Source organism: Echinops telfairi, unplaced genomic scaffold (genome assembly GCF_000313985.2).
Source record: "Echinops telfairi isolate 266 unplaced genomic scaffold, ASM31398v2 ScPeMD7_7400;HRSCAF=8409, whole genome shotgun sequence".
In the NCBI taxonomy this organism is placed as follows: domain Eukaryota; kingdom Metazoa; phylum Chordata; class Mammalia; order Afrosoricida; family Tenrecidae; genus Echinops; species Echinops telfairi.
In genome coordinates, this window is record NW_022111300.1 from 7470918 (window position 1) to 7490851 (window position 19934).

The 19934-nt window shown below is 40.2% G+C and overlaps 1 protein-coding gene across 1 annotated transcript in view; it reads left to right on the top strand.

Annotated features, from left to right (window-relative positions):
• MIB1 (MIB E3 ubiquitin protein ligase 1) overlaps positions 1–17377 on the top strand; it is a 167061-nt gene extending 149684 nt beyond the window's left edge. Inside the window, exons 14-21 of the mRNA XM_004702902.3 lie at positions 255–341; positions 2299–2460; positions 4337–4518; positions 6125–6317; positions 13000–13078; positions 14617–14730; positions 15805–15905; positions 16973–17377. Coding sequence (XP_004702959.1) covers positions 255–341; positions 2299–2460; positions 4337–4518; positions 6125–6317; positions 13000–13078; positions 14617–14730; positions 15805–15905; positions 16973–17113 — 1059 coding nt within the window. The 3' untranslated portion in view covers positions 17114–17377. The remainder of the gene's footprint in view (positions 1–254; positions 342–2298; positions 2461–4336; positions 4519–6124; positions 6318–12999; positions 13079–14616; positions 14731–15804; positions 15906–16972) is intronic.
• Positions 17378–19934: the final 2557 nt, after the last annotated feature.

The following is a 19934-nucleotide window of genomic DNA, read 5'->3' on the forward strand; positions in this document are numbered from 1 at the left end:
GTTTTCCAGTCTAGCCTGTTGGGGCACCATGCCCTGTCTCCAATGTCCACCCTCATCATTCCCTGGGGATCTTTCTACTCCCCTCCCTTGCTGTTGCTGCACACACCCCCCACCCCCCTACCCCCCCAGTGCCTTGCCTCGGCATGGCGGGGTCAGATCAGGCGCAATTCCCACACTGTGTCCCTGGTGTTGTCCCCCTTTGTTTTGTTTTAATGTCAAAATTTAATCGTGTAAAATATCTTTTTCTTGTTCAGGGTAATGCAAACCTGGATATCCAGAATGTGAACCAGCAGACGGCCCTCCACCTTGCTGTTGAGCGGCAGCACACCCAGATTGTCAGGGTAAAGTTTGCAGATCTAAAGCTTTGCTTGCAATTGCATTTTGACCACACATGCTTTTAGAACCTTTTAAAAATACTGATTTAGGTGATAGACTGTATATAGATTTCTCACCAAATATTTAAGTATAGTTGGATGTAAAAAGGTCAAAATTATGATTTTAGGCTAATTTGTATCCTTTGGATAAACGATTTACTTTTTATTAGGGGAAAACAGAACAGCTCTGATAATTACATGCTTTTGTTGTCCTATGTGGGAGTTCTCAGAATTTCAAATCAGAAAATTTCAAAATCATGTGTAAGTTAAAATTTTAAAGTATATTTTCTCATAATCTGTGATCGAAAGTAAACTAATTTGAAAACATTGGACATTCACTGCTGCAAATGCTGGAAACTGAAATACAGTTCTTAGGTTTCAGTAATCTTGTGATTCCAAACAAAATGTATGAAAGATTATCTGTTTAAATATTTTTCTAGAGGAGAAATTCTTAAAATTTGGTTCCTAGATCAGTGGCAGTTAGTGACAACTGTAAACTTGAAAGAAAAGCAAGTTCTTCGGCCCTCCCCTAGAGATGGATGGGACCCAGCAAGCTGGGGTCTAACAACCCATCCTCACAGTTCTCGTGTTTGAGAAATGCTGCTGTTGAGTGACATTTTACTTAACAATTTTGGGAACAAAGAGAGTCCCTGGTGATGTAGCAGGTTAAGTGTAGGGCTGCTAAACTTCTAGAAGCTCAGTGGTTCAAGCCCACCAGCTGCTGTGTGAGAGAAAGATGAGTCTGTCTGCTCCCATGAAGATTGACAGTCTCAGAAACTCCTGGGGCAGCATTTCCACCCTGTCCTCTAGTCTCTGTTGATTGGAATTGACTCCATGGCAGCTGGTGTGCGGGACAGCAATGAAAAGTATTTGCCAAGAGAGATGAATTTCTTCTTCTTTTTAAAAAAAATCATTTTATTGGGGGCTCGTACAACTCTTATCACAATCCATACATTCATCCATTGTGTCAAGCACATTTGTACCTTTGTTGCCATCATCATTCTCAAAACATTTGCTTTCTACTTGAGCCCTTGATATCAGCTCCTCATTTTCCCCCTGCCTCCCCGCTCCCCCCTCCCTCATGAACCCTTGATAATTTATAAATGATTTTTATTTTGTCATATCTGACACTGTCCGACATCTCCCTTCACCCACTTTTCTGTTGTCCGTCTTCCAGAGAGGAGGCCACATGTAGATCCTTGTAATCGGCTCCCCCTTTCCACCCCACCCTCCCTCCACCCTCCTGGTATTGCCACTTCTTTTTTTGGTAATTTTCTAAGAGTTGTTGTAGAAAGGATGATATAAAATTGTGAAAGCACCATAAGCAAAATCTTGAATATACTTATATTTACTGTGTAATTTGTCAATTGAAAGGTATTGATTATCAGCTTTATCTAAGAAGTTGTAGTTTAGCAAATACTACTCATGTTACTTTTTTTTAAAACTCCTTTTGCCAGAATTCCTCTGGTACTTGTACTTTTCTTATGACTTATAATATTTAGAGAGAAATGGCCAAAAATGAATCGGTACTTTAAAAAAATATTTTTATTAGAACTTTGAATATTATAATTTGTTCCTGGTAGAAGGGCTTGAAATATCTCAACTCATGTCTGAAATTAAATTAAAATTTAAAATCCTCAGTCCCCTATTTATCTGGTTAAGTCGTTTGTTTTAAGTTGTATGGATAATGACCCTGATATTAGCACATTCTTTGACTGCTATCTGAAAGCTGCCTGGCAGAAAGATGATAACCGTGAAAACTTTTATGTCCTGTAGTTTTGCCATGAGTCAAAATTGACTTGATAGCAATGAGGATGTGCTCATGATCATTAGTGAATTATGCACCCAGAGCTCTGAATGTTAATATGTTGTAATTTCTTATGGCATGAATACTATACCAAAATAAAATGCCTTTCTCTTCTAGCTTTTAGTCCGCGCAGGCGCCAAACTAGACATTCAGGATAAGGATGGGGATACTCCTTTACATGAAGCTCTCAGGCATCACACTTTGTCTCAGCTTCGTCAGCTCCAAGATATGCAAGATGTGGGAAAGGTAGATGCTGCCTGGGAGCCATCCAAAAACACAGTAAGTGAAGATCATGTGTGATTAAGTACCAGTAGAAGCATTTTTTGTTTTTAAGGAAAAATCTTCATGTCCTTTTCTCTCTCCTAACCATCGATTAATTGTAGGCATTTTTCAAAGCTCTGCTATTGGTACCTTCTCTTTCTATTTTACCTTCATTAAGTTATATTTTTCACTTCATACCTGAAACTAACTTCTTAAATTTATGAAGGTAAGTAAAAAAAAAGTATTGCTTCAAAATCAGAGCAAGTTTTATTAAACAAAAATATCAAAATATGAAGCTATTATTTCTCAAGATACCCTTCATCTAGGTTAACATGCTTATAAAGGTGAAGTTTCCATCTCTCTATCCATTCCCTGAACAACTCTGCTCTTTGATATTCATCACATCACAAAGGCATTTTTGGTGTTCTCGAGAGGAGCATCCTTTGGATTTTCATTTTGGGAACAAAAAAGCCTGAAGAGGTGACATCAGGGCTATAGAGTGGATAGGGTAAGGCTATCCAATAGAATCCCCCAAGTCAGCTCTTGCTACATTTGAAGAATGTATGGACAAAATTTTTGGTATAACTTCCATGGTTTTTTTTCCCACCAATACTGTTTTAATTTTTTAAAACTTCTTTCTAGTAAGACTTCGTGTGAGAGTTCAGGAAAATCTATCAAAATTACTCTCTTGGAGTTCCCAAAACAGCAATCGCCGTAACTTTATGAGGTGATCTTTAGTCACCCTTTGGGTCTGGTACTGAACTCACCCATGTTGGACTCATCACCCATGCAAGATCAAGAGGGCAGCACTTCCCCAGGACAAAGAACAGGGCCTTAGGAAGGGAGGAGGACTGGAAGCAGGAAACAGGAAGTGGGGAAAGTGCAGGAACAGTGAGCAGTGGATGAGTTGAAATCAAATGTATATGAATTATTGAATGTAAAACTGATGATCTACTCTGTAAATCTGCACCTAATTCACAATAAGTGTGTGTGTGTGTGCTTTAAGATTAAATGAGTTCAAAGTTATGGAAAGTGTTGTTTAAAATAGTTACCTGGTTCATTGTAGATGTTCAGTAAATGTTAATTATAGCTATAACCTTGACTCAGTAGCTCAGATGATAATGTTAGAAGCTGTTTTATGTCATTCTCCATTTCTTGTGTTAATCCCTAGAGTTTGGTTCCCTTCTCAGTTGATTCTCTGACTGTTGTTGAGACTGGTTCCTAGCAGCTCCAGAGCCAAATAGTATAGACAAGAGAGTAGTCCTAATAGTGGGCTGGAACATGACAACAGTTGTGAGCGTGGCGCAGGACCAGTTGGTGTTTCGTTTTGTTGCACACAGAGGGCTTCTATGGGTCGGAATGGACCCAAGGGCTCTTGATACCAATGCTGTTACTCAGTCTGTCACTCAGAAAGTGTGCTCTCTAAGTCTCGTTGCCCTTTATTGACCTGGCTGGAGTTAGTACCTGTGCCTGAACTACTCATGCGGTATGAGGTGGATTTCTTACTGCTTTGAGCCATTTTTGGTCTACCCTGGAACTGGGGTTAATCCTTAAACTGTGTGCCTGACAAAATTAGGCATAGGGAAAGATAGGAAAATGGATTTTAATACTTTAACACATAAGTGTTCCCATATCAATTTAGATTGTCAGTTCTTTCCAGAATGTTCTCGTTCTCTCTCTCTCTCTCTCTCTCTCACACACACACACACACACACACACACACACACACACACACACTTCAGAAAGTTTGTGGAAGCATTCCATTATCTTTTCATTTCATTTTTTCCACCAAATTTTTGTAGCCTCCTTGTGTGTTTGTATTATTTTTTGACGTTGGTGAAAATTGATAGCAGACTCCCAAAGGAAAATAATGGCTCTTTTCTTTTTATTTCAGTTAATAATGGGGCTCGGTACCCAGGGTGCAGAGAAGAAAAGTGCAGCATCTATTGCTTGTTTCTTGGCAACCAATGGTGCCGACCTCAGCGTTCGGAATAAGAAGGGCCAGTCACCACTTGATCTCTGTCCTGATCCAAGTCTCTGCAAAGCACTGGCAAAATGCCATAAAGAAAAAGTCAGGTGTGTATTCTGTATTGCTACAAAACTTGATGCTCTGTGAAACCACGAGAGGAGGGAGACGGCCCGCTGCCGTGGGGTCAGTTTTGACTCATAATGACTATCTGTACAGGGTTTGAACTGACAGGCGTGCAGTTGGCAGACCAGTGCCTACCATACAGCACTACCAGGACGCCTTCGGTATTCTTCAACTAAAGTCATAGGTGGTTTAATAGTGGAGGACTTGACTACTGTAAAATGCCCTTGTCTCTGCTCTTCCTCTTTGTTTTGACCCTCTTTTCCTTAAAATTTTTGCTGCAGGCATATGTATCTTAATTAGCTTTTGAGCACCACAGTATTTAATACTATGCTTATATGTAATAAATCCTAAGAAAATGTTCTAAATTAATCTGATTGTCTAGTTACTCCTGTGTTAGAGGAATTTACATATGAGAAAAGGCATTACTAGTGAGATTGCTGCGTCAAATAGTAGATCAAAATTTTAATACAATTGTTTCAAGAGAAGGCAGTGCACAATCTAACTAGTAGGGTGTGTCTTACACAAATGAGTAATGCTAGCACCTGCCGATGCCAGGTAGTCCCGTAGTCAGGCAGCACGCATTGGTTAAGTCAGTGGAGGGTGAACCAGTATGCAAATGAGCTGCAATTCTTGGTGGAGGTGGTTCTCTCTGTTTTTAAAGATGATCAGTGGACATTTGTCTTGTTTTTAGTTAAATATATTACTGGTTTCTATTATCTATGACATTATTAATTTCCTGTGAAATATTATAGATCTCTAAGAAGTTGTATCTCATTACATTTCATCCAAACCCTGCTGTGCAACTTCACACCTGATCCTTGTCACTTGGTGAACATTTCGGTCGCTCCCTTTACCCTGATGTTCTGGTTTTCTTTTTTATAATTCATGTGAAGTGACATGTCTTGGAATTCATGCATGCATCTGTGCTATAAGCTACATTCATAGAACGAAGAATAAAATGGATCAACCTGTAACGGTGGTGACTGAGATGTTTCTGCTTTGGGTGTGGTGCATACCCATGAGTTGCTGGATATTGTGAAAGAAGCAAGAAGCATAGTATCCCTTTTCTATGTCTGCCATTGGTCACATAAATGTGTTTTGTGCCTCATCTAATAGAATTTTACTTTCCTTAGGGGTATAATTAAAGAAATATCAAAACAACAACTGAACTATCAGATTTTTCCAAATTGCCATGAACTTTGATGATGCTTCATTTGGCTTTTCGTTAGGCTTTAAAAAAAATCTTCATTCTGTTCTCTGCTGGCTCATTATAGATAAAACAGATTTTGACTCAGATTGTGTGCATGTTAAACTACTTTTAAGTAGATTTCTGAAGTCTTCGTTGGAGATTCATCGTCTTCCCCATAGAGTGAAGTTTGAACACTACTGAAGTGTATAAAGATGCAGACACGCAGATAAATACAAAATTAAAGTTTCTACTACACAGGTTTTAAAGCTTTGTTTTTTACTTTAATAACATAGATTTTATGTATTACACAAGTGATGGTCTAGCTATAATTATACTATACTTTAATTAATGAATTTTATAGTAGAAATAATCAGCTAAATTTGAGCATTTTGTTTTATTAGTGGTCAAGTAGGTTCTCGGAGTCCTTCTATGATCAGTAATGATTCTGAAACCTTGGAAGAGTGCATGGTGTGCTCAGATATGAAGAGAGATACTCTTTTTGGCCCATGTGGTCATATTGCTACCTGCTCTTTATGTTCTCCACGAGTCAAGAAATGTCTCATCTGTAAAGAACATGTGCAGTCTCGGACAAAGGTAATGTATTTTCAGTTCCATATTTTGCCATTTAAAAAAGTTTGAGATTAATTAATGATAAGATCATATGATGCTTTATGTCTGTTTATTTTTCTTCCTGAAAACAATACTTTCTACTCATAATAGCAGTGTGTTTGACAGTGGGTAATACTGCCCCTGGGGGATACTGGAATATTCCGGGGGTGGGAGTGGTGGTGGTGTGGGGGGAGGGCTGCAAAAGCAGATACCTACACTTTATCCTGGATTATGGGTTAAAGTACAAAAGGTTTTAATTGCTAGGGGACACTGAGTAATGTCTTTTCTGAAAAGAGGACCATAAGCCAAATGAGTTTGGGGATATATGTTATATCAGACTTCCAAGGCTGTACATTTCTGCAGGCACAACCAGCCTTGTGTTTAATAGGCCAACACTTAGGACTGCCCCCCGCGGTCCAGAATGGTCTTTCTGAACGTATTTGGACTTTAGGGATGTATTACTTGTTTACCAAACCCAGACCAAGCCCATTGCCTTCTTTATTTTATTTTTTTCAAGTTACATCTAAAACTTTATTAGTGTAATGATGGGGGGAGTGCAGAGTGGAGACCCAAAGCCCATTTGTAGGCCACTGGAGATCCCCTTGCAGAGGGGTCTCGAGGAGGAGATGAGCCAGTCAGGATGCGATGTAACAATGATGAGAAATACAACCTTCCTCTAGTTCCTAAAGGCTTCCTCCCTGCTCCCACTACCATGACTCGAATTCGACCTTGCAAGTCTGGCTAGACCAGAGGATGTACACTGGTACAGATAGGAACAGAAAATACAAGGAATCCAGCGTGGATGATCCCTACAGGACCAATGATGTGAGTGGCGACACTGGGAGGGTAGAGGGAGAATGGGTAGGAACGAGGGAACCGATTATAAGGAACTATATGTGACCTCCTCCCTGGGGGACAGACAACAGAAAAGTGGGTGAAGGGAGACCTCGGACAGGGCAAGATATGACAAAATAACAATTTATAAACTATCAAGGGCTTATGAGGGAGGGGGGAGCGGTGAGGGAGGGGGAAAATGAGGACCTAATGCTGGGGACTTAAGTGGAGAGAAAATGTTTTGAGAATGATGAGGGTAAATGAATGTACAAATGCGCTTTACACAATTGATGTGTGCATGGATTGTGATAAGAGTTGTATGAGCCCCTAATAAAGTGATTTAAAAATAAATAAATAAAACTTTATTAGTGTATGACTGTGCCCTCTGTTGTTTTTTTTAAATCATTTTATTAGGGACTCATACAACTCTTATCACAATCCATACATACATCAGTTGTGTAAAGCACATTTGTGCATTCTTAGTCCTCATCATTCTCAAAATATTTGCTCCCCCCTGAAGCCCCTGGCATCAGTTCCTCATTTCCCCCCTCCCTCCCTGCTCCCCCCTCCCTCATGAACCCTTGATAATTTATAAATTATTATTTTGACATCTTGCCCTGTTCGACTTCTCCCTTCACCCACTTTCCTGTTGTCCGTCCCCCAGGGAGGAGGTCACTTGTAAATCCTAGTAATCGGTTCCCCCTTTCCATCCCACCCTCCCTCTACGCTCCCAGTATCGCCACTCACACCACCGGTCCTAAAGGGATCATCTGCCCTGGATTCCCTGTGTTTCCAGCTTCTGTCTGTACCAGTGTACATCCTCTCGTCTAATCAGACTTGCAAGGTAGAATTTGGATCATGTTAGTGGGGGGTGGGGGGGAGTATTTAGGAACTAGAGGAAAGTTGTATTTTTTATCGTTGCTACATCTCACCCTGTCTGGCTTGTCTCCTCCTCGAGACCCCTCTGCAAGGGGATCTCCATGGCTTACAAATGGGCTTTGGGTCTCCACTCCGCACTCCCCCCCTCATTCACTATGGTAAGATTTTTTGGTTCTGATGTTGCCTGATACCTGATCCCTTCGACACCTCGTTATCGCACAGGCTGCTGTGCTTCTTCCATGTGGGCTTTGTTGCTTCTGAGCATTGCCTTCGTTATTATCTAAATTTAATTATGTAGCTTTTATTATCAAGTTCTTTTTTAGTTAAAAAATTTCTTCTCTTTTTTTAATGTATCTAAACTAGAGTAAAAATAAAAGTAACCTCCAATTTTTCTATAACTAAAGATATTTTAATTATATTTTATATTTTAGTTACTTAAATAGTTTCTTTATGAGTGTTCATACAGTTTAAAATTTATTTTTGTATCTAATAAAATTGGCTTTTTAAAATCACCAACTTGGGGTTTTTGGTGAACTTTTTATACGTCCTGGACTTGCTTGTTTCATCATGTTGGGTGGTGTGCTTGTTTCTTTACCCTCTGTATCTCCCGGGAACTGGAAGTTTGAGCTACCGGTTTGATTAGGATCAGATTAAAACATTTTGGTAAGAAAACGTTGCCAGACACTTTATAGTACATACCCACAGAAGGACAAGTTCTGTATTTGCTTTTAACTTGTTCTCTCACCTCACTTGTTTTGTTTTTCTAAAGGTATTATTTCTGGGTTCCTGGTTTTATTCTTTTTGTGTGTGTTTCTCAATACTGCTTTACATGACTGTATCCGATTACTCACTTTGGTTTACTGAAATACTTGATACCCCCTTTGAGTAGGGGAGAGTTAGCTGGATAGAGCGGGTACAAGAAGGAATATGCTGTCATTCCTCTTCAGCTCACTTCTGAGTGCGGTTATTCTGTGAATTGGGCTTGCCGTTCGTTTTTAAATTGAGAGAGATTCAAACCTGTGGAAAGGTATTAATGCTAACAAGCCCATAATTTTTTTGTGTGTGTGCTTTTGAATATAAAGAAATAGTGACCCCAAGTGGTTAAAGGGTAGTAAACATCTTCATTGAAAACCAGCAGAACCCAGACACACTGTCATTGATTTGATGCTGAATCAGAGAGACCCATAAGACAGAGTAGAACTGCCCAGTGAGTTTCTGAGACTGTAAACTCTTTCAGTAAAAGAAAGCCTCATCGTTCTCTCATGGAGAAGCTAGTGGTTTCGAAATGCTGACCTTTCAGTTAGCAACCCATTGGGTAACCATTACACCACCGGGGCCTCCTCATTGAAGATATGACTTCATAAAACCATTCTTTGGAGGGAGGGGAAATAAACAAGCTTGGTCTCTTTAGCAATCAGGAAAATACAGATGATAAATTGTACGATGTATAGGTATGTGTGTCACTTGAGGTCCCTGAGGTGTTTTATGAAATAGGATGTTATGCTTTTGGGATGTTTTGTGTACACTGTTACATAAGGCAGTCTCCATACAATCTATAGTTAAGTCCCTGGGGGCCAGTTATATTAAAATCTAATGGGAGTGCTCTAGATAAAGTCTGAGCTAAACCTACTGGGTACAGGAGGCTGGCCTTGCCAAGTCTGTGCTGAGCTAAGCAGGGGCTGTGCTGGCAGCCAGATCGTAACTTTGTGCACATTTGGAAGTTGGGCACTGTGTTAGTCTGGGTACTTTAGAGAAACAAATCCACAGAAACTCATATGTATGAGAGAGTTTTATATAAAGGGTAAGTGCACATCAAGAAAACTTCCCAACCCAGTGCTGCCCAAGCCCACAATTCCAACATTAACCCACATATCCGACACCAATCCACAAAGTCCTCCTCCATCTCACAAAACACATACTATGACGCCGACTGCAGGAGGAAAGCCGAATCAGTGAACGTGTAAGCATCTCAGCACTGGCAGGGGTCTCCTCTTGGCTGCTCCATATAGATACATGTGGCTTCTCCTCAGGGATGTCTTGCAGGAAGTGAGCCTTGCAAACTGAAGCAGGGAACTGGCTAAGGCAGCTGCACCCTGGTCCGACCATCCCAAAGCAAGAGACCCAAGAACTCAAAAGGCGAGGCTCACTGAGCCATTTATCTCTTCGCTCTTCAATTAAACCCACATGTGTTTATCGGCCAGGTTGGCACAATAAACTTTAACTCTCTCAGGGACTGTCACCCGGGGAGCACAGAGAAATGGCTGTGGGGACTGGGTGTATAGGTACTGGGAGCGCTGCTGGCAGTGGTGGCCATGGCTGATGTCCTGGCTGCTGCTGCCCTGTTGGTGCAGCTTGATACCACCTGATCATGTGCTGCTGCTTCATGAAGCTGGGAGCCCATAAATGTTGCACGTCTGGCAGGTGCCACCAGCGCCCACATCAGGAACAGAGGAACCACGGTGCACCCTGCACTGGGAGTGAAGGGCTCTGCAGCTGAGGCATGGAGGAATGAATGCAGGAGGAGGAGGAGCTATGGGCTTTGGATGCCCCTGGAGCTTTGTTGCGTCCTCACTTAGCAATTTGAGATCTTTAAAAAGATTAGGGGGAAATAATAAACAAAAGGACAGTGGTGGCACCACAGACCTAGTGCGGTTGAATGTTGCATGAACATTATGAACTTGTGTCACATTGGTTGTATAAGTGCCACCATCCCAACTAATTGATCAAGTTAGTGTGTCAAGTACCTTTGTTTTTACTTCCTAGTTCATTGCTTTGTACCTGGGGTTGTAAAAGCTGGTAAGCTGCCATCCAAGGTACAATAATTGGTCTCTATTCACCTGGACCAATATAGAAAGAAGGAATAGGACAAGGAAATGGAGGATTATGTGGCTAATCACCCCCATGAACGCTGCCTCTTCTACCATGAGATCAGAAGAACTGGATGGTGACCAAAGGTTCTGTGCAAGAGTGCTGACCAAAAGGAGGAGAAATGCAGGACAGAATTTAAAAATTTCATGTCATCTAGACCTCTGGACCATGAATACTGTTTACCTTCTGAAACTATTGACCTGGGATAATATTTTAAACCTCAAACCAGAAATTTCTCCCGAAATCTTCTTAGATAAATAGTAGTTTAGCTTCACTAGTAAAGAATGTCTACCTTGAGCATTATAGTCTTTAAAATTGTATCTATATGCAGAAATTAGATAGAGTAGGTGGAAAATTTAGGGGCCAGTAAATTTCTGTCCCTAGGGGAGGAACAGCTCAGAAAAGGAAGAGAGAATTGCCCCGCTTGAATGCAATCAGTGTCATGGAATGGTACATGTTGAAATTGTTTAAATGCGTTTGGCCCAAAGAGCCACAATAACAATAAAATTAGTTATAAAAAGAAACACTAGCAAGGAATATGAGAAGTATGCACTCTTAACACGCTAGAGGCTGGATAAGTGGGTCCACATTTTCAGGAGGCCATCCTGGCAACAGAGCCTGAGGAAATAATCCAGAGCCCGGAGAAATGGATGGCTACAAAATGATTTTCCTTTTTTTTTTACAATAAGGGATTGGGTCTTTAATTTGCTCGATTAGGTTAAACTTTAAAGTTCAAATACAAAACACATTGTTTATGGCCATAGCTCCCTGAGCTCTCCTGATCTCAACAACACAAAGCACATCGTTTATCTAGAGAGGAAGAGAGAGTTGTGCATTGGATAGCCCCAAACCAGACTCACTCCTTGCCCTGGAGTCAGTGCCTTCGCGTAAGAACTGCCCCTCTGAGTTTGTGAAGCTATCTCTTCACATCTTTCTCCTCAGTAGCAGCTGGGGTTTTTGAAACACTCATCTATGAATTGTGGCTCAGCACATACATAACCACCAGGGCTTCCTGTGTTGTGTACTCACTTTATATTAGGTATTAAAGTAGGCACATACTCTTTACCACCTTGTGTTGTGGAGTGATTGGTCCTTGTTTAGATTTACAACAAGGGAGCCGATGTGAAAGAGGATGTGCAGCGAGGGCAACGTGGTTAAAGGAAGCCAGAGCAGAGGTTAAATAGTTGGTAGAGATCTGGTCAATTAAAAAATATTAATATTAGAAATCTGATTTCTCTCAGTCACTTATTTTCATTCTTTTTTGTTGCTGTTCTTTTAGTTTCTGTCAAAGGTAGTTTTGATAGGAAAGGGGGGAGGGGGAGGGTCCTAGCCCCTAGCCTCTGATACTAGAAGAAACAGTATTCCTTTACTGTTGTGTTTAGTTTTGTTTTTGTAATCAAGTGAAAGTTCTCAGAGCATATCAATGTTCCATGTAACAATTTATACCATTTTGTTTGATGGCATTGTTTGCTATCTCCTCAGTGTAATTTTTGTCATTTCTTCCTTGGGTTCCTTCCTGCCCCTTCTAGCCTGGAGATTGGTTTTTATGCAAACGATGCCCTTTGGGTCTCCTGTGTTTGAATTCCTCCCTGGTGGTGGTACTCACTTTCTTGACCTGTTGCTCAGCTGAAATTTGAACTCTTAGTGTAGGTTCAGTTCCCAGCTCCAAGGGTGCCTATCAGACCACTTAGTCTGATCCTTTTTATTTTAGGATTTCCAATTTTGTTTTACATTTTCCTCCCTGCTTTGTCTGTCTAGGACTTCCTATTCTGGTCTTGGTCAGAGAGGACAGTAGAAGTAGCCAGGCCCCATCTAATTCTGGTCCAGGGCAGTGAAGACTGGTTTGCCTGGTTCAATGCTGTTCTTTAGGCTAGCTGGGGAAATCCATGTGGCAATAGTGACTGCTGAGCTGGGACAGGTAAAGATATGAAAAGGAGTAACCAGGCAAGGGGAGGTGTGTGTTAAATTTCTTTGTACCTGGAGTGTTTCCTTACATAGGAAATAGATTTGGATACAAATGGAGCTGTTAAGAGTTAATAGATTTAAGTATTGATGTTCACTTTTCTACTGTAACTGCCTTCTGCAGATTGAAGAATGTGTGGTATGCTCTGACAAGAAAGCAGCTGTTCTTTTTCAACCATGTGGACACATGTGTGCTTGTGAGAGTAAGTAGCCCATATAAAACTTCCTGAATAACATTCTAACAATAAACTGTGTAACAGATACTCTGAGTTTTGTGCTTGCTGTCACTAACTCACATACAAAATTCCGGCCTTTAGTACCTTCTTTTTTTCTTTTCTGTGCTAGAATGTCAGCTATTTCCCTCCTGCTCCTGAGTGTGAGAGAAATCTTTGACTAGTTTGGATTTTTATTTCACATACTTTTACCAGAAAATTATTTATTTTCTCAAACCATGGAAATGAATTTGAAAAATTGATGTTGAGACATGCAGCCTGATCTCTTCACCATAGAAAATTAGCACAACTTCATTTGTCTTAATTTTAATACTGCCTCTCTGAATACTTTCCATATAGAAACCAAGCTGGACTATGATTTCTGGGTTTCCATTAAGGGGCCACATAGAAATCTGCTTTGTGAGGGCCGTGTTAATGTTTAAACAGAGGTGGAGAACCTTTTTTCTGCTAAGGTCCATCTGTATATTTATAATATCATTTGAGGGCCATCTGGTCAAATATTTATTAACTCATTCCTAATGTGATGGCTGGAACTGCTTCTCTTAGGTGAGGTGGTGATGTTAGCTGGGATGGATGACTTCAAGGGCCACACATTCCCCACCCCTGGTTTAAAATATGCTTTAAAATGTCTCCTAAACATATTTTCTTGAAACCCTTTGCTTTCTCTTATACCTCCTTGTTCTTTTAAGTTCATACTGTTCATGTTCCGTACTCTATCCCCCCCACCCCCTTTTTCATTTTGTTAATGAAGAATTTCAAAGAAGCTTTGCAATTTTATCATTTACTTAAAGATTGACCTTGATCAACCCTTGCCCCCATGTGTCACTATTCAGAGGATGGGCTCCCACCTTGCCCACAGCATTATCTTTGTGCTTTATTAAAATTTAGTAGCTTTTCATCAGTTATCCCTGATGTCCTGCCACAGTTTGTTTTTTCTTGTTTTTAAAATGATAAAGACATTGGGCACATACAGAGTGCACCTTCATAAGGGAATGCTGGCAGGGAAGAATATGTTGAAGCATGCTGTGAGTTTTTTGCCTTATGCTATTAGTTGAAATTTATGAAGAGTACTCCCTTTCCATAAGCCTCAAGATTGAAATAGTTATTGTTCTTTATTTAAAAATATAACAGTCACTTTCACAATTTACTCAATATTTTCTAGTGTCATTAATTTCATAATGAAGGGCTGTCAGATTGGTAACATTTTTCGGGGGTAGAAGTCTGTTGCTGTAATTCACTCAGTGTATATTTTAGTGTCCACCTGAGACTTTCCATGTTTATTAGATTGGAGAAATACTGGCAGGCAGATAGGTAAATGTAAAATGTATATCAGCTTTAAATTTCATGCTCTGCTGGGGGGGGAGGTGGGGGGGGTATAAATTGGTAAAAATATTTTTCAAAACATTTATTACTCTTAATAATAAAGTAAAGTTAATTTTTAAGATACAAAAATAAGAACTCTTGCTCACCTTCTGCCTTTGAAAAGCGTGTTTGCTACTGTCTTCCAGACTGTGCTAACCTGATGAAGAAGTGTGTTCAGTGCCGGGCGCTCGTCGAGCGGAGAGTGCCTTTCATTATGTGTTGTGGAGGGAGGAGTGCCGAGGATGCCTCCGACGATCTCTGTAAGTGATGGTAGCACTTGAAGCGTGTGTCGTTCGAGAAGTGTGCGTGCATTGTGTAAAGAACATGGGGTCTTCTGCCTTGAAGAAAATGTGCTGTTTTTAATACGGAACTTAGGGTGACATCCTGTTACACAGGATTTTTTCAGTTTGCAAAAGTATTAACGCAATCCTTTATGTAGCTTGTTTCTCTGATGTATTGAAGTTTTTCTGGAATCGCAAGTTTGGGAGATAGAAACTGAAGATAAACTAGAGGTGAACTCATGATTTACATTCCATCTCTTCAAGGCACAGGTGTGACGAGATTTTTCAACTTAAGAGCTGAGTGGCGTCTTTGATTTTCTGTCTGTGAACATGTTCTGTGAACAGACTAGGAACCATGCTGGTGTTGCCACGGTTCTGCTCAGGGCTTTTGTCAAAACCAAAGCCAGAGCCCCTGCCATCGTGTTGATTCTGACTCATAGCAACCCGACAGAGGGTTTCCCGAGGCCGTTAATCTTTTGGGGAACAGACGGTCTCATCTTTGTTTCTTGAAGCAGCTGATGGGTTTGAAACGTGGACCTAGCAGTTAGCAGTCCGGTGTTCACCCAACCAGGGCTTGAGACCAGGAAAGTAGGAAAAGCGACACCATTGATTGTACTGCTGAACCACTTGTTTGCGGCCTTTCTTCAGTCACCCTCTTAACAACAAGGCAATGTGGACATAGAGGAGACAGAGTTTTGCCGCCCTCGTAACCTCAGTTTAAGATTATTGCTTCCGCAACTGGTAAAACTTTATTCATGCTGTGCTGCCTGCCCTCTGGACTCATGCAGAGCACAGTCAAAGACAAGTTTGCCATGTGCGTATGCCGAAGGAAAATCCTGAAAGCACATTTGGGTAGCTGTCTTACAAAATACAATGTATCATCAGCACACTTATTTATTTGAAGATTCCAGATGAAAGATTGTGACATCAGTGTCGTTACTATCTCTGTTGTTCAAGTGTGAAGGTCTTGTGTTTTTTATTAATAAGCAAAACAGTAATTTTAGAAAGAAATCACTTTGTAATAACATTTAGATTTTTAAATCTACATTATAGCCAGTGGGAATATTCCAGTGTTACAAAAGGACAAGGATAATACCAATGTCAATGCAGATGTGCAGAAGTTGCAGCAGCAGTTACAGGACATTAAAGAGCAGGTAATAATGATTCCTCCTTGTTAACCAAAGTTTCTAATTTTAGAGAATTGAATTTTTTTTCAATAAAACTATTAGTGTCCTCTGCAGTAAGCATGCTTTATATTCATGTATTGCTTACCATACTTGAGTATAATGAATACTTATTAGAAGAGTTAATCAGAACATTTCCAAAATAAGAACCACCAGTGTGGCCAGTAAACATGTGAAAAAGAATTCAAGCACACTTACAACCAGGAAACGAAAATTAAACTCGGGAAAGGCCCTTTCACGCTCATCAGATGGCCACGGTTAAGGGTTGTTCATGAAAGAGGGTTATGCAGAAGGTGTTGCAGCCCTCGCTCTCAGACACGTTCTGTTAGTGGGGATTATAAATTTGTAAAAGCATGTTGGGAAATAGTTTGTTATTATCTAATAAAATAAGATATTGCTTAGGAATACAAACGTAGTCAAAACCATGCAGGTGGTGTTTCAAATTCAGGGTAGTCATTTCTTTGGCCAGGAATGGCTTGGGGGAGGCACAAGGGAAATTTCTAAAGTATTGATAATCTATTTTTTGGTCTGGGTACCAATTACATGTGTTATTTCACTTTGTAAAATTTTATGGAATTGTATCCTTAGGACTGGTACACATTTCTGTATGTTTTTTAATCCCTGGGCAAAAAGTTCTGTTAATTATTAATTCCATTTTTCCATAAACATTTGAAAACACACCCCCCACCCACAGCCCCCGCACGCACGCGTGCGTGTGTGTAAAGAAATCTTAAAGGCAAGGGAAAGGTGACTTCAGTGCTCTCTCCTCCCCCGATACAGCTCATCGAAAAGCAGCATAGGGCCCGAGTCGAAGCATGTGAGCAGACTGCAAGAGGCGGTTCTTACCTATTTCTAATACGTTTGGAGAATTCCTTTTGTGTTCTCCTGACAGTACAACCATAGGTTTATTTTACAGGAATGACATTTTAACATTTTAAGTCAAACCTGAACAACAAAAACAAAAAAAACCCTAATGTTAACAGAGTTGCCACAAGTAATTGTCTCAGCATTTATTTCTTTGTTATCTCACCTTTCAGACAATGTGCCCCGTCTGTTTGGACCGTCTGAAGAATATGATTTTCCTCTGTGGTCATGGGACGTGTCAGCTCTGTGGAGACCGAATGAGCGAATGTCCTATCTGTCGCAAGGCTATTGAGCGAAGGATTCTTTTGTATTAACGTAGAAGCACAGTGCGTTCTGTTAGCTCCAGTGTTTGCTCTTGGGATGTTAGCAGGCTTTTAAACCAGTTGGAGGTTCTAATGAATTAATTTCTAATATCATAGAGAGTAGTCAAACTATAAATCTAACAGAAGAAGAAAATCTCTACAAAGCAGTGTTTGCAACCATGTTTTTTTGTATGTAATTAGACATATCATATCTATGTAATTCACAGGTGATTCACTTTTAGCTTGCAAGGATAAAATTTTATATCAGTTTCCCAATTTTCCTTTCTGTTTCATTTTCACTGATAGTTTATAATTTGTCAGATCTCAAAAAGACATTATTGCTTGTGATCATTACCCTTCAGTTTACTGTGGTTTTATCCAGTGAGCTAACAGTAGTCTTTAGAAAAGCCATGCACCAAATTAAAGGGACACGTCCATTATATCCCCCATATTAAATAATAAAATTATTGTCCAAGTTCTAGATAGTTAAGGGAATGTTGAAGCGAGTATTCTTTACAAAATAACAGAGTTTTGTGAGTGTTGTTTCTTAAGATTTTAGAGTAAATGGAAGTATAGAATAAAATAATAATTTTGTATCAAGCTTGTTTTTTAGATTTAAAAGGAAAAAAAGATCAACTTGGATCAGAAATTCCGTGTAAAAACTACTGAAAAATGCAAAAAAGGATGAAATAAGCAATCACAGCAAGGAATTGAAGGCGGGCGTGGGGCGGGGGGTGGGGGGGGGGGTGGGAGTATCCATTAACAGAATACCTGTTAACTGATCACTAACAATTTCATTTCTCATGTTAATGTATACATTGCTTTGTTCAGCCAGCCTCTTAGAAAACGAAAGTGCACCCTTTTCCCCATGTGGTTCCTTAGCTAGGCTTGGTCTGAGCTGTGCAGTGAAAGTGCTCTGTTTGGGCCTCTGGGTTCCTTTTGGCTTTTCCAGTGCACCAAACGTACCTGTCTGAGAAGGGTGAATGCAGCTACCCAAGCAGTGATCTTTCCTCCACACTCATTTGACTCCGAGTGTTACTGATTCTGCCTTCAGTGGAGACCTTCTGTTCCTTCTCAGTTACTAGGACTTACAATGAATAAACAGACTATCTTTATACCTATAGACGAGGACATTATGTAAACTGCAGCAATACTCAAAGCACAGTCAGTAACCTAATAATTAATGCTTACTGTGGACAGAATGACCAGGACATTGACAGGAACACGTCTCATTGCCTGTAGATTGTCGTCTTAAACTTTTTGTTGTTTTTGAGCCTGTAATCATTTCCTCCTCTGGTTTAAGTTCATTTAGGCTAAATGAAATGTCTTCAGACTCGTTGCTGCTAGATTATAAATATACTAGCTATTTACAATAGTGTGTTATATACTGTGCATAAGCTTACTTTTAAGGATAAGTATCATTTTTGTAGTGGGGAAGGGGGGGCATCTGCCTAGCTTTTTTGTTTCATTGTTTCTACTACAGCAACTCAGCATGAAAGTGCAAAGCCTCTAGCTCTGCATAGCACAGTGTTTCTGGCTGTTCGATTGCTGCTGCCTTCGGCAAGTACTGGTGAAAGCAGTGAGGGGCTTTGCTGTCTTGATTTTTTTCATCTCAGCTGAGCTGTTTTGTATCTTGTGTTATCATTTAGGACAGATCATTAAACTTTTATTTTTACTCAACGTTTTTTTTAAAAAGGCCACCTGAGGTCATCTCTCCCACCCCCTGCCCAACATCTTTTGAAGTTAAGAACAGCTAGGACATCTGATGAGTAAAATTCAGATACACACAAACTGTTTTCCTGCAGATTTGAAACCCCCCCTCATCGGGATTTTCTTTCCTTTCATACCATAGCCAGCCATGTCTTTGGTGCGAGGGCAGATAGGAAGGCAGGAGGAGCCTCTTGACAGACTTAGCAATAGTTTGGCACCTCTGCTTAAAAATCCTCTCATTTCATTTACCTCCTAGACTGTAGTGCTGAATTTACTCTTTCAGACTTAGTTTAATTATTCCCTCCGTGTTAAAAATATTTTAAAAAGTTGTAAACCTCTATTTGTAAGTGTAAAAAGTCACTATGATTTTTGTGCTCAGTACTTGTGGATTTTCTTCTGTATTCCACCACCTGAAGGTTTGTTTTATGAGTAGGAGATAATTCTCTATTCATGTTTTTAAACACCCACAAAATGACTTTTTTTTTTAAAAAAAAAAGCTTTTTGGGTTTGTGAGAGACTAGATTAAGAGCATATTATTTAAGTAACTTTCCTCCACCTCCATGAAACTGCTGCTACCTCTTATCCTGTCTCTTGGCTGTGCGCCCCTAATTAGGCGTAGTCTTTTCTCACTGTCACCTCTATCCTGTGCCTCAAGAGGATTTTTAATTTCCTAGGACATCTTTTGTAAAATAACTGACCTGCACTCATTCGAAACAGTATTTATTGGGCAACCTACTACACCTCAGGGGCTAAATACACAACATTAAAACAAGCAGGCAGCATGTGAGCCCGTACTGAAGTTACTGTGCCGCAGGTATAGATGTGAGGTCATCTGTAATCCAAAGGCAGGGACCCACGGGTACGGATAGCAGTGCTTCCACTCTTTCCGAAGAGTTGTCTCGACCCCTCCCGCCTTGAATCTGCTGTTACTCAACACACACAGTTTACCTGATGGTGCTATTCCGATAGTTCCTGTTCACTTCAGTTAACAATCTTATTGCTTGTACTGTAGACATTTAATTTTGTGGGGCAAACAGGTTTTTCAAGACAAGATCGTTTTGTATTAGTGTGGGAAATTTATATAAGTATTTAGTTTATATAGCCAAATTATGCTTGATTAAGA